The 14,213-nt window shown below is 59.8% G+C and overlaps 1 protein-coding gene across 1 annotated transcript in view; it reads left to right on the plus strand.

The window, feature by feature from the left end:
* Window positions 1-14,213, plus strand: part of LOC117646296 (transcription factor AP-2-epsilon) — a 42,995-nt gene that overhangs the window by 26,860 nt on the left and 1,922 nt on the right. The window contains exons 6-7 of the mRNA XM_034387156.1: window positions 5,889-6,087; window positions 8,890-9,008. Coding sequence (XP_034243047.1) covers window positions 5,889-6,087; window positions 8,890-9,008 — 318 coding nt within the window. The remainder of the gene's footprint in view (window positions 1-5,888; window positions 6,088-8,889; window positions 9,009-14,213) is intronic.

A 14,213-nucleotide genomic window follows, 5' to 3' on the forward strand; every position in this document is an offset into this window, starting at 1 on the left:
GACACTGACGCGGTTCCAAACGACATCAAAGTGGAGCATCGGAACAATTGGGAGCACTCGCACCTAGAAAATAGTGTCATTGAATCAAAGAAAAGTCGATGTGTTAATTCTTTCGAATCGTCGAAAATTGACGCAGCCCGTTCATTTTTAGTCCAAATCCCTTGGATGTCGTTTTTCTGGCCCCCGTTTGATTGTTGTCTCCGTTCGCTGTCGAGATTCACGAATGTCATGTCCTCTTGGCCGCGCGAGTGCAGCTGGAGGCGGGGCGCCAAATTGAATGTTTGTTAATTAGCGGAGCCTCGGGCCTGCCAGCCTGCCTGCCTGCCTGCCTGCCCAGGGCATGCCCCGGGCCGTCTCCATCTTAAACCCCGCTGATGTCTTTTGATTCGGCCAACTCAGCCAGAGGGCTGCGATAATTCCATTCCGTGATGACTGCTCGGCTGCTCGTTTCTGCCAATATAACCCTTTGCCCTCTCGCTCGCTCGCTCGCGCCCGGCCGCGCTCGGCTCCGATTCGGCGTCGCGACGCCTCGGCGGGGGACCGGCCGTCGGTCTGTCTGTCTCCCTCGCACCCGTGGCGGCCTGGCGGCCTGTCCGCGCCTCCCTCGAGTGCGAGGGAGAGGCCAGAGGGACCTCCCGGTCCGCTGCTAGGCCCTCCATCATCCGGAAGGGAAAACAGGGCGGCACGGCCGCACGGCCTCGGGCGCGGCTCCCCCGCCGGACCCATTTTCGGACGACTAATTTTTATTGAAGTTATCGCAAGCAATGCGCAAAATTTTTGGTTTTTTAATTTTAACTTTGTTTTACTTGATTATTTTTTTTACTTGTCTTTATACTGACTGAATGACCCCCTCCTTCCCTCACCCCGCCATGCTGCACCGAAGTTAACTGTCGCGCTGTCCGCCATCTTGCTCTCGGGCGAGGGGGCGGGATGCGCGCGGCAACGCCGGCAACGCGCAGCATGATACCGGTTCGCGGTCCCCTCCCCTGCTGCAGTGCAGCAGCAGCCTGCCTGGCTCGCCTACTGCACACAAAGGTAGTCACCCGGACGGCAGTAAAATAATAACAGTCGCACTTTAAAGAGTGCACTCGGCAGACGCGAATGAAATTCAATGGGGTAGCCATACGGGCTGACGACAAGGGTTGCTCGGATGGTGGCGCGGGGGGAAAAAAGCGGGGAGGAGAAAGGGAGGGGGAGGGGGGCGGGCCGGAGTAGCCTGGGGCCACAAATCTCCACCCCTTACGTGTTAAGGTTCGCTCCGTTTAAAGTGCGCGCCGTGCCGTGCCGTGCCGCCCTGCCTGCCTGCGTGTCCTGCTTGCCCTCGTGTGTGGGCACCCCCTGCCCCCTCTCCACGAATCACATCAGGCCATTAGCGCTCTCTCTCTCTCTCTCTCTCTCTCTCTCTCTCTCTCTCTCTCTCTCTCTCTCTCTCTCTCTCTCTCTCTCTCTCTCGCTCGCTCGCTCGCTCTCTCTTCCCCGCGTCCGTCCTGTACCCCAGCACCCCGCGGAGGCCGTGCGGGTCGCCGTGCGGGTCGTCGACGGCGTGCCCCCGGGGCATGGCGGCCTCCCCTCGGCGACGGCGGCACCGGGCCGCTGCAGCAGCGCGTCGAGGCCCTCATGACGGCGTCCTCGATTAGCCTGTGCTTGTTGTCGTCCCTGCGGAGCACTGCAGCGCTGAGGACATGACCCAGTGGGCTGACTGTGCCGCCCCGCCCCCACCCTGGATTCGGCGACGCACAGTGGGCCAGAAGATCGGTGGAGGCGGTCAAAGTCCCGGACGTGTGCTCCAGTATCCTTCGATGGGACTCGAACCGAACGTGTGATCCCAGCATGACCCCGCTATGGATTGTTTACCAAACGAAGAATCCTGCGTAGCGACTCCGGAGCTCAAAACGCGTCTTTGACCGCTGGCTCCGGTCTTCTGGCCCACTGTGCGACGCAGCCCCGCCCCAGCAGCGTGGCGGGCTGCCGGCTGGCTGGGCCCCCGTAAGACTCTAGGCCCCGGGGTGTCTCCGTGAACGTGCCTGGAGCTGCGTCTAGCTGTCTAGCTGCGTCCCTGCGAGCGTGGAGCCGAGCGGGAACGTGCCTCGACGGCGCCCTGGGGCACGGCCCGCTTCCTTCCGTGCCTCCTCCAAGGAGTCGACGAGGACGACGAGGAGGAGGAGCGTTTCGCGCGGCCCAAATATTTATTTAATCGGGAAGTCGGAATCCAGTCATAATGGTCCCCGGTTTAATCTGCGTCGTGCCGTTGTGCCGTCCCCGTGTCCAGCGCAGCCGAGTTCCTTGGTTCGCCCCTCGCCGCCGCGCCGGCCAGTGCCGCCAGAGCCGGGCAGCCGGGTGGAGCAGTTATGTCTAATATTTCGCTTTCGACCCCCTGCTGCCCCGATCCGGCCCGAGTCCGACGAAAATCCGCCGCTGCTGGATCCGCAGACAGGAAGAATGCGGGCAAAAAAAATAATAATAATAAAATAATAGTAAAATAATAAGACGCGCCCAAGTTGGATGGAATTATTGGCTAGCGGGCAGCCGGACGCTATATTGCGAGCCTCCCCCTCCCCCTCCCTTACTCCCTCGGCGCGTGGGCTGGCCGCGGCAGTGCACCACATCAGAAAATCAGACCCGGAGAGTTGGGGGTCGAATGGACGGACGATGGCAGTGGGGATGAGGTTAGAGGGTTAGAGTGTGTGGCCGGCCGGAAATCGTTCGAACCGAAGGGAGCGCTGCTTTCCAGTGCACCGACGACGGGGGCCTTGTCCGCTCCCAGGCTGCGCACTGCAAAAGCACTGCCCGAAAACCGCTGTCGTCGCTTCTGTCTCTCTCGCACTCATGGGGCGTTCCGTATGGTTCCTCACAGGTGCGAGAGAGACAGGGCGACGAGACGCTGCGCGCGCCGCGCTGCCTCCGCCCGTTTTTGCCCCGCGACTTCGCAGTGCTTCACGGTCGCGACGATAAAGCCCCGCGAAGCATAAATTCCCCTCCTAATTGAGTGTTCGACAGATCGTCGTGTTTTGTGTGTCGCGTCGTCGACCGCGCGCATCGTGGGACAGACGGAAGACGGGCGGACAGACAGACAGACGGGGGTCATGGACACCTCCGCGACCTTTCCAGTGTGGGGCCCTTACAGAACGAGAAGTCCTGATTCGGGCTGCTGGGATGGACTCATGAGGGACTGGTGGGTGGACTGACGGCTTACTGAAGGGACTGAGTCCGACAGGTTGACCAAGGGGTTGAACGGGTTGAAAAGGTTTCATATTTGGGACTGAATTCAACCTCGGAACGGGTTGATACTAGTCCGACCGGGTTGAATCGGTCGGTCGAAAAAACGAACAGAAGCGAGAGTTGAACTCACACTTTCGGCTTGGTGACCCGACACCTTATCCGTTACACCACGGCTCATCTCTGCTCAACGGAATGACGCGGAGCGGTCTGTATCTTCGCTTGCGCCTAGCTGACTCTTGTCTTTTGTGCGCTGTTTTGCGCCCAGGCAAGCTGTATGGCGAATGATAAGTGTTTGTGCCTACACCCACTGTATTCTCGTAGTGTATTTCAAGCTTGGACGAGCTTGGACTTGCACCCAATAAGTTCGGTGCCGATATGTTCTGGGCAGCGGCCTGCATTGATTTTAGTCAAAAAATTTCGTTGCTAACTAAAATATATTTTGCATTTTTCTTTTCATCCCGTCCATCTGCCTTGCATTGGTCGACTTACGTACATAACCACGTGGCTGTCTCTTAATATTTGACTAATAACTCCATCGTGGCCATCTTCCATAAGTTCAAAGAGTGTGGGAAGTGTCCGACTGGTCCGCCAAGGGACACTGCGGGGTTGACCAGGTTGACGAGCGGACTGGATGGACTAGGGGCGTACTGGTCAACCCAAGGCATACTCTGAGGAGACCAGCAGGTTGACCAAAAGTCCGACCAAAATACTCTGGCATACTGGCGTTGGACCGTGGCACACTGATGCATACTAGTATCAGCCTGTTCGCAACCTCTCTGTGGACTTCTCGTTCTGTAAGGGGGATTGGGCGCGTTAGAATTAGATTGATAGTCTTTTAGCGGTAGCTGTAATAAAGCTTGTGCAAAGTGCCCGGGTCGGAGCCAGAGTCTTATTTTCGTCTTTTCTTCGGCTTATTTGGTTTCCACATAGAGTCCGTTTGAAGCGCGGCAGAAGACAAGAGCAATGGTCATTCAAGGCGCGCGCAAGGGTTAAACGAGGCGAAACAAAGGTTGAGAGCAGGCGAAAAAAAGACGCTGCGCAAGCTTATCTTTTTCGTCTTGAAATTGTCTCTATCGCGTTTTGATTTAGGCTTGCGGAAGCCGAAAAGAAGGCGAAAAAAAGACGAAAAGAAGACTCGTACGAGCCCGGCAGAAGAGCCGAAAAAAAGACGAGATTGAGCGCCGCCGGCCTCCGGTCGGCAAAAGAGGTGGTGGGGGGCCAGCGACCGCACTGGCGAAAAGTAAACACAGCCTGCGCTTCGACGCAGCGTCGAACTATGAACCATGAGACTCGAAAATCGGTGCCGCAAGCCGCTGGGCCAGGGCGACTTGTTGGAGGTTGGGTGTCTGAGCTTGAGTCCTGTCTCACGCTGCCGCGGCGGCTGGCTGTTGACGACAAACTCGACGGCTGTGTGGTGTGACGGTTCAATACCATTCATTCACTCATCGTCCGATCTATTCAATGCGTATGATTTCGCTAAACGGTGATAGAGAGCACAAACAGTAAAGGCGATACAAAAAATTAAGAAGTGTAAAATAATATTAAACCGACACACCACACAGCCGTCGAGTTTGTCGTCAACGACACCCAACCTCCAACAAGTCGCCCTGGCCCAGCGGCTTGCGGCACCGATTTCCGAGTCTCATGGTTCATAGTTCGACGCTGCGTCGAAGCGCAGGCTGTGTTTACTTTTCGCCAGTGCGGTCGCTGGCCCCCCACCACCTCTTTTGCCGACCGGAGGCCGGCGGCGCTCAATCTCGTCTTTTTTTCGGCTCTTCTGCCGGGCTCGTACGAGTCTTCTTTTCGTCTTTTTTTTGCCTTCTTTTCGGCTTCCGCAAGCCTAAATCAAAACGCGATAGAGACAATTTCAAGACGAAAAAGATAAGCTTGCGCAGCGTCTTTTTTTCGCCTGCTCTCAACCTTTGTTTCGCCTCGTTTAACCCTTGCGCGCGCCTTGAATGACCATTGCTCTTGTCTTCTGCCGCGCTTCAAACGGACTCTATGTGGAAACCAAATAAGCCGAAGTAAAGACGAAAATAAGACTCCGGCTCCGACCCGGGTGGATCCCTTTCGGGGATCCTGCTTTGTTGACGCCTCTCTCCCGCCGACTCCTTGCTGCACACAGTGGGCCGGGCCGGTGGAGGCGGCCAAAACTCTAGACGCGCGTGTCGAGCTCCAGAATCTCTAATGGGACTGGAACCAAACGTGTGACCCCACCAATGGATTCCTCGTTCGGAGAGCAATCCATTGGTGGGGTCACACGTTGGATTCGAGCCCTATTTAGCGACTCTGGAGCTCAAAACGCGTCTCGGGTTTTGGCCGCCTCCACTGGTCCTCTGGCCTCAGGCAGGAGCCGGCGGTAGTCGGGCGATCGTTGATGCCTCTGCCTTCTGCAACGCTCCACTTGCTGACTGCAATGAGCCGATGTGGCCAGTTGACGCACGTAAGGGCGCCGGGGTCGGACGCGCGCTCAGAGGGAGGAGGGACGCACCGTCACAGCCTCTTGGCTGCCGACAGTGTGGGTTCGCCTCAGTTCCCCTGGTGTGGGTGATCCGGCTCCGGCCAGCCCGACAGCAGCAGCAGAATCATAGCCATTCTTTTGCTCGCCTGCTTGCGGCGCGCTTGCGACCACACCGGCCCTGACACACCATCTCGTGCTGTGTTGTCAGGCATGAAACGGCACGACAGCGAGAAGGGCTCCTTCATGTCTGGCGCCTCGTCCGCAGGGGATGTCTTCTGCTCCGTGCCCGGCCGCCTGTCGCTGCTCTCCTCCACCTCCAAGTACAAGGTGACCGTCGGCGAGGTGCAGCGGCGGCTGTCCCCGCCCGAGTGCCTCAACGCGTCCCTGCTCGGCGGCGTCCTCCGCAGGTAAGCATCGCCATCGCAAGCATCGCCGGCGGCCTGACGTCTTTGGCCGCCCCAGAAGACTGGATCGGCTCGGCGCACACGGCTAGACCAGCGGTTCTCAACCTTTCTCGGCTCGCGACCCCAAATTTGAAGCCAAAAATTTCCGCGACCCCCAGGAAAAATTTCGCGACCCCACGGGACCCCTCCTTTAACATGCCACGGCGTCTCATCCGAGGCGGGCATTTTGCTCCCTCAACGGGCAACTGGTCTTTGGACCTTCCTTTAGCATGCCTTTGTTACGGAGTGCAATTATCAGTCTTAGTTTGGGAGCAGTATTGTCTCAAAGTTGGCCAAAACGCTCAGAAATGTCTATGAAAAATCGTGTTTTGGACTGATTTTAAGCAGCCACAGCGTCTGATCCGAGGCGGGCATTTTGCTCCCTCAACGGGCAGTTGGTCTTTGGACCTTCCTTTAGCATGCCTCTGTTACGGAGTGCGATTATCAGTCTTAGTTTGGGAGCAGTATTGTCCCAAAGTTGGCCGAAACGGTCAGCAGTGTCTTTGAAAAATCGTGTTTTGGGCCGATTTTAAGCAGCCACTGCGTCTGATCCGAGGCGGGCATTTTGCTCCCTCAACGGGCAGTTGGTCTTTGGACCTTCCTTTAGCATGCCTTTGTTACGGAGTGCAATTATCAGTCTTAGTTTGGGAGCAGTATTGTCTCAAAGTTGGCCGAAACGCTCAGAAATGTCTATGAAAAATCGTGTTTTGGGCCGATTTTAAGCAGCCACAGCGTCTGATCCGAGGCGGGCATTTTGCTCCCTCAACGGGCAATTGGTCTTTGGACCTTCCTTTAGCATGCCTTTGTTACGGAGTGCGATCATCAGTCTTAGTTTGGGAGCAGTATTGTCTCAAAGTTGACCAAAATAGTCACAACGGTTTTTCAAAGACACTTGCGACCGTTTTGATCGACTTTGAGACAATACTGCTCCCAAACTAAGACTGACAATCGCACTCCGTAACAAAGGCATGCTAAAGGAAGGTCCAAAGACCAATTGCCCGTTGAGGGAGCAAAATGCCCGCCTCGGATCAGACGCAGTGGCTGCTTAAAATCGGCCCAAAACACGATTTTTCATAGACATTTCTGAGCGTTTCGGCCAACTTTGAGACAATACTGCTCCCAAACTAAGACTGATAATTGCACTCCGTAACAAAGGCATGCTAAAGGAAGGTCCAAAGACCGATTGCCCGTTGAGGGAGCAAAATGCCCGCCTCGGATCAGACGCAGTGGCTGCTTAAAATCGGCCTAAAACACGACCCCAGCATCGCCGCGACCCCTTAAAAAAATTTCGCGACCCCGCTTGGGGTCGCGACCCTAAGGTTGAGAACCACTGGGCTAGACATTTTAAGTCGTGTCTCGGCGCAGGCGGCCAAAATCCTTGACGCTTTTTGAGCTCCGGAGTCGCTAAATAGGACTCTGGAGCTCAAAACGCGTCTAGAGTTTTGGGCACCCGCGCCGGGAGAGTCATTTCCGCCGCCCTGTCTCCCTCGCTCTCTTGAGCGCTCCGTTCAGGTGCGAGAGAGACAGAGCGACGAAAACAACTCTCGGAATCCGTCTGCAGCACTCACCACACCAGCCGAAGCAAAGCGTTGCGTCCTGGGGGTGAGCCTGTCACTTTCTATCCAGCAACTCCTCCGCCACCGCGCGGGGAGATGCCGCACGCACATTTTTCCCACGGTGCGGAGGCACGTGGATTCCTGCCTATTCCGCCTCGGGTTGACGCGATCGGGGCATTCGCACACACACTCACACGCTCGCAGGGTCCGCGTGTGTGCGCGGCGGGCACGTCTCGCCGGCCGAGCTTTTATCTGCGTTTCCGCGGAAGATGACTCACTGGCGCGGGCCTCGCCGCGCGCGCGCTTTCCGCGGGAATGGGGCACTATTGGCGGTAGGGAGGCGGGTTCGATTCCCGCCGCCCCCCTCCGCTTTTGGAGCGCACGTGCGCACGTGCGCGTCCCGGTCTTGTAATTGGCACCGTGAGCCGGCCGGCACGCCCTGCCTGCGCGCTGCTCCGCTCTAGCCGCGCCTAGCCAAACGCCCAGCAGGCCGAGGGGGCTGCGGCCGCGATGGCCGGGCCTAAGGACGGCGACGACGACGCGGCCGCGGCTCCGCGCGGCTGCACTGCAAAAAAAAAAAGGATCCATTAAATTCTACCGCGCACACCACCGGGCCGGGTATCAACAACTTTACAGTGGTTAATGGCTTTCGCCAGATCGTAAACCAACTATGACAATAAATTCCAATTATTATTTGGCGGTGTACGAGTGTGTGTGTGTGTGTGTGACAGTGTGTGTGTGTGTATGTGTGTGTCGGGAGCGAGAGATTGCGGGCGAGTCGTCGGCCCGCTGCTCTGTTGGCTCGCTGCGGTCGAGGCGGCCCGGCCGGCCCCTCGCAGTCCTTGCAGTGCAGTGCCATGCCGTGCCGTGCCACGCTTGCAGAGCTTGCACTTTGATGACGGTTAGGCCCCCTGATTGTGGGTGTATGCGCGCCGTGCCGCGCCGCCCGCCTTGCAGCCAACAGTGCCTCGTCGCGCTGTCTCTCTCGCACCCCCATACGGTATATGGGTACGGCCCGCGAGTGCGAGAGAGACAGGGAATCGGCCGGAATCGCTCTGCTGCTGACGGCTATTACGACCCGATGCTCCGCCGCGCGCATTGCACTTTGCCCCCGACTCACACTTGTACCGTAACGGCAGCGTTTGTGTGTGTGCGCGTGTGTGTGTGTGAGCGTCATTGATATGGAGTCTGTGTGTGTGTCTTGTTGCAGAGCCAAGTCCAAGAATGGAGGCAGGTTACTACGAGAGAGGTTGGACAAGATCGGTCTGAATCTTCCCGCTGGTCGGAGAAAGGCCGCCAACGTGACCCTGCTGACGTCGCTCGTGGAGGGTGAGTACCATTCATGCAAGGCGCCAAAACGCGGAACGCGGCGCCAAGTGTGTGCCCCTGCCTCGCCAATCGATGCTGGCCATTTGCACGGTGGCGCTGGGCGCGGCTGGTGGCGTTGCGCGCGGCGTTGGCAGCCCTGGCCCTGACAGGCCCTGCACTGCCCTGCGCACTCATTCCGAGAGTCGTTTTCGTCGCCCTGTCCCTCTCGCACCCACACGGGACGCCCCATGAGTGCGAGAGAAACAGGGCGGCGAAAACGACTCTCGGAATCAGTCTGCTGGCCGGCCGGCCGCCGCCATTAAAATAATGCGCCAATTTGTATGCGCGGCTCGCCACGGCCAGGTCGCGGTCCGTGCGCGGTAGGTGCGCGGTGCGCGGTCGCACACCCGCCACCCCTAAGCACGGCCGGCCTGCCGTCGGCCCGCCGCTGCACCGTAAAAGTGCAAACCCATTTTCCGGGGCACCACGGCGCGCCTTCATTCTCTTTCGTAATTCGAATTTCTCGAAAAACAACAACAACAAGTTGGTGGTGGTTGTCGCTGGCAACCTGGCTTTGCGGGTCAGTCGAGTCAGTCACCGGTCGCCGGGACGCGGTGCACGTCGCCGTCAGTCACTCATTATTTTTGAAAAGGCGCGGAATGGCTCCCGACGCGGGTCTGCAGACTGATTCCGAGAGTCGTTTTCGTCGCTCCGTCTCTCTCGCACTCGTGGGGCGTCCCGTATCGGCGCGAGAGAGACAGGGCGACGAAAACGGCCCTCGGAGTGAGTTTGCTGGCCTGCTGGACGGCGCCGCGGTGCGCCGTGGCCTGTAATCGTCCCGGCGGAGGCGATGCAGGCCGATGCCGTGGAGGAGGGCGAGAGGGATCCGCTTTTAATTCCAGCCCTGCAGCCGGTTCATGATGGGCCGCTATTGCCGCTATCGGCGCGACGTGCGGACGCGGCGGACGCGGCGGCCACGTGCCTGCAGACTCATTCCGAGAGTCGTCCTCGTCGCTCTGCCTCTCTCGCACTCAAGGGGCGTCCCGTTTGGGAGCGAGAGAGACAGAGCGACGAGGACGGCTCTCGGGATCGGTCTTCTGGGGGGCTTCGCGGCCCCCGCGACGTCGAGCACCGCGATGTCGGGCACCGGGCGCCGCCGCGCTGCCGCCCCCGCGGCCCCGCAGAAGGTAATGATCCCCGGCAGCCACGTGCCCGTCATGCCCGTCGTGGCCGTCTACACCGCCAAGAAGGACGGCGTGCCGGTGTGCTCCGGGTCGGCGGCGGGCGTGCGTGTGCCGAGCGCGGCGGACGCGGCGCCACGACGGACCGCTCTGCCCCGCCTCTTCGAGGAAAAGGAAAACCAAAGACCGCGTGGAAAAATTGGCGGTCGGTTCGCTGTGCTCTGTGCGCGCAGCCAAGGCGCAGCCAAGGCGCAGCCCAGCGGGCATTGGTCGCGCGTGACGTCGCCAAACACCGGCCAGGCATGCAGCATGTCATTACTTGCGTCATTTGAGTGGTCATCGGACAGAAGAACCTTTTTTCAATGGGTTTGCCATGTGACTTACGCCCTTATGCCCAACGGCCGCTGATTTCCCTCATTGCTTTGTTGATGCTTGTTTCTTTTTACTTTTCCGCTTGTTGCGGAAAGCGCGGGCACAAATTGAGATGATGCCATCCATTTCGATGTATCGACGGCGACGGCTCGGGAGCTTTTCTGGAAAAAGTCGTCCGGCGTGTGCAGAGAATCGCAGAAAGTCGTTGTCGCCGTTATTTGTTGTTCACGTGTATTTATGCGGGGCGTTTTGAGGATTCAATTTGATTTTATGCATACATATACGCACTCGTGCGCGCGCGCACACACACACACGCAGCTAGATGGTGGACTCGTTTATGAATGGGTTCCCCCTGCAGGTGCCCTCGCCTGGTACCCACAAAGTGGCCGCCCCGCCCCGCCCCGCCCCGCCTGCTTGTTTTCAGCCTCGCCGCCCCGGCCGCCCCGGCTGCACGCGCAATTTGCAGAGCCCGCAACCAGATCCGCGGCGGACTGCGCGGACGGCGCGGACTGCGCACAGCGCGCGAACCGTGGAAGAGGAAGTAGAAAAGAGGAGGGGGCAGAACTGTTGGGTCTGTTTGTCCGCCGGAGGTTGTAGTACTTCGTTGAAGGATGGCCCTTGCTGTTCGCGCTGCACAGTGGGCCAGAAGATCGGTGGAGGCGGTCGAAATTCCGGACGTGTTGCTAAATGGGACTCGAACCGATGGCGTGACCCCACCAACGGGTTGCTCTCCGAACGAGGAATCCATTGGTGGGGTCACACGTTCGATTCGAGTCCCATTTAGCGATGCCGGAGCTCAAAACGCGTCTAGAGTTTGGCGCCGGTCTTTCTGGACCACTGTGCGGTGTATCGCATCCGCCCGCTTGAATTCGTTCGGACTTCCCTGTCGTGCCGCTCGGGCGTCCAAGTCGCCATCGCCATTCCCCGCCGTCATGCCCCCCCCCCTCCTCTCTCTCTTTCCCGCCTCTCGTCCACACAGCGTGTGTGTGTGTGTGTGTGTAATCACACGGCGGCCTTTTGTACACCGGCGCGCCACCGCCGCCCTTGCCGCCACTGTGCTGCTGTAATTAGGGTCCGGTCGGATTTTTTTTTGTCACACTTCTTTTATGAGCTTATTGCATCTCCTAGAACAGTTACGCAGCCCGGCGATAGGGGCGTGTGTGTGTGTGAGTGTGAGTGTGAGTGTGGCGCGCGCGTGCACATTCCTCGTAGCTTTCGGTCCTTCTGACCACACTGTAACGCGTGCGACGAGCCCTCTGCCTGCACGCATGCGTGCACGTTGAGCGGGCTCGCCAGTCGGCGCCGCGCCGCCGGGCCTAACCTCCCTCACACGCTGACCCACTGTCGTCGTCGTGTTTGCACGGCGACAAATTGCGCGGGGCGGGGCGGGGCGGGGCGGCCAGGACCAGGCCATCTCCTGTTTCCTACGCGCCCCGGTCGTCCCGTCCCGTCCCGTCCGTCCAGCCCCACCACCGCTAATTGGAGCTGACCGGCAGCAGGGCTATAGCAGACTGACTCCGCGTCGCTCCGTCTCTCTCTCTCACCTCCATGGAGCGCCCCATGCCCATGCGAGTGCGACAGAGACAGGACGACGTCCCGCTGGCCGGCCGGCCGCGGCCGGTCTAGTGGGTCCACTTGTTGGGCTTAGCGCTTCAGCACCGCGACGGCCACGCTCCGCTGCAGGCCCTGGCCCGGCCCTGGCCCGGCCCTGGCCCGCCCGCCCCAGCACACTGATTCCGTCGCTCTGTCCCTCTCCCACCCCTTCGGGCCCTCCGTGCCGCCCCACGAGTGCGAGAGAGACAGAGCGACGAACGAGCGTTGTGCGGACTCGGCCTGCAGGCTGCAGCCAGTTGCAGCTCCGCAGCTCCATCATGTTTATGCCGGGGTTTCTGATAACTGGCACCCGCTGCGCCGCGCCCGCCAGCCCGCCACCGCCGCCGCGGCCAACATTTATCTCGCCTTCCATTCAATCTTGAGGCGAACTAGTTTGCACGGATACGACCACCCCGGCCAGCCCGGCCGGCCCACTCCACTACGGCAAGTGCAAGTGCAAGGCCGGCCTGGAGCGCGGCCAGCGGACTGACTCCGAGGGTCGTTTTCGTCGCTCTGTCTCTCTCGCACCGATAAAGGACGCCCCGTGAGTGCGAGTGCGACGGAGCGACGGAAACGACCCTCGGAGTGAGTCCGCGGGGCGCGTGGCCGTTCGTCACGCTGGACGCGCTGGACGCGCCGACGCTGCCCGCCGCCAAGCCGCGCTGTTGCGCCCCCGATTTGCCGTGCAACTCTTTCGCACAAGGGACGCGAGGAAACCGCACCCACCGCAGGCTCATTCCGAGAGCCTTTTTCGTCGCTCTGTCTCTCTCGCACTCATGGGGCGTCCCTTGCAGGTGCGAGAGAGACAGAGCGACGAGAACGACTCTCGGAATCGGTCTGCTGCCGGCCGACGACGGACTGGGCTCGGCTCGGCCCGGCCGCGGGACGAATCAATTTAGTCCGGGAATTAAAAGAAAAGCAGCGGGTAGGGCGCCGAGTGGACGAGTAGCCAAGAAAGCTATCTGTCTGGACACTGATGCCGTGCGTGTGCTGCGTGCGCTGGTAGTGCCGCGCCACCACACTGCTACCGGCCGGGCCTCTGCCTCGCGTCGTGCCGCCGTGCCGCGGCGACTTGCTGCCTATTGTGGCCTTTGATTGCCTCCGCCTTGCCTTCGCCTTGCCGTTGCCTTTGTCCGCTTTGTTTCCCGCCAACAATGTCGCCCTGCGTCCTGCTTCATTACGCCAGCCGCACCGGCATATCCAGCCCGCCGAATTTTTCATCCCGTCCCCTTTCTCCCCGGCCCGTTCGACGCCGCGACGCCGCGACGCGCAGTGTCGTCTCGTCATCGCTGCCTGTGTCGCCGACAGCAGCCGTCTCTCTCTCTCTCTCTCTCTCTCTCTCTCTCTCTCTCTCTCTCTCTCTCTCTCTCTCTCTCTCTCTCTCTCTCTCTCTCTCTCTCTCTCGCACCCCGACGGGGCGCCCCGTGAGTGCGAGAGAGAGAGCACGACGCTGTTCGGAATGAGGCTGCCGCGTCGCTCGGCACCTTGCGCAGCTTGGCAGCCCCCCACTGCAGTCTTGTGTCGTCGTTTCATTACCACGGCCGAGGTTCTCACAATGACCGCGGCGAAGAGGCGCCGCGTCGTCACGTGACCGCGCGGCCCTCCGGTGCGCACAATGCGCGAGGTTGGCCGAGCCTCCGTCACCGCGATGGCGATCGGCAGGTTGATGCCGAGCTCTGTCTCTCTCGCACTCGGGAAGCGTTCAGTGTAGGAGCGGGAAAGACAGCGCCGAAGCAAGTGCCAGCGCCCGCCGACGGCGGCTGGGCCGGCCCGCCTGACGTGCGTGTCGTCCGGGATGGCCTACCTCCCGGCGTTAGTCGGTAGGCAACCCAACGTACCCCGAAGTGTGACAGGCGGGTATCGCAGCCCGCCAGGCCCCCGCGCTAGGCGACTGTGTCTGCGGCGTAGTGCGGTTCCTGGAGCAGCACTCGGAATGAAAATTTTTCGTCTCACGAGGAAGAGTAATTTTAAGCCTTATAACGTTCAACGGAAGAATAAGTGCTTTCAAACTAGTTATAACGCTAACCTAGGTCGCCAGCGCGAGCGGGCGGCGGCTCGGCGCGCGCAGCGCCATCTCGCG

The sequence above is a fragment of the Thrips palmi genome, unplaced genomic scaffold (genome assembly GCF_012932325.1).
Source record: "Thrips palmi isolate BJ-2018 unplaced genomic scaffold, TpBJ-2018v1 HiC_scaffold_19, whole genome shotgun sequence".
In the NCBI taxonomy this organism is placed as follows: domain Eukaryota; kingdom Metazoa; phylum Arthropoda; class Insecta; order Thysanoptera; family Thripidae; genus Thrips; species Thrips palmi.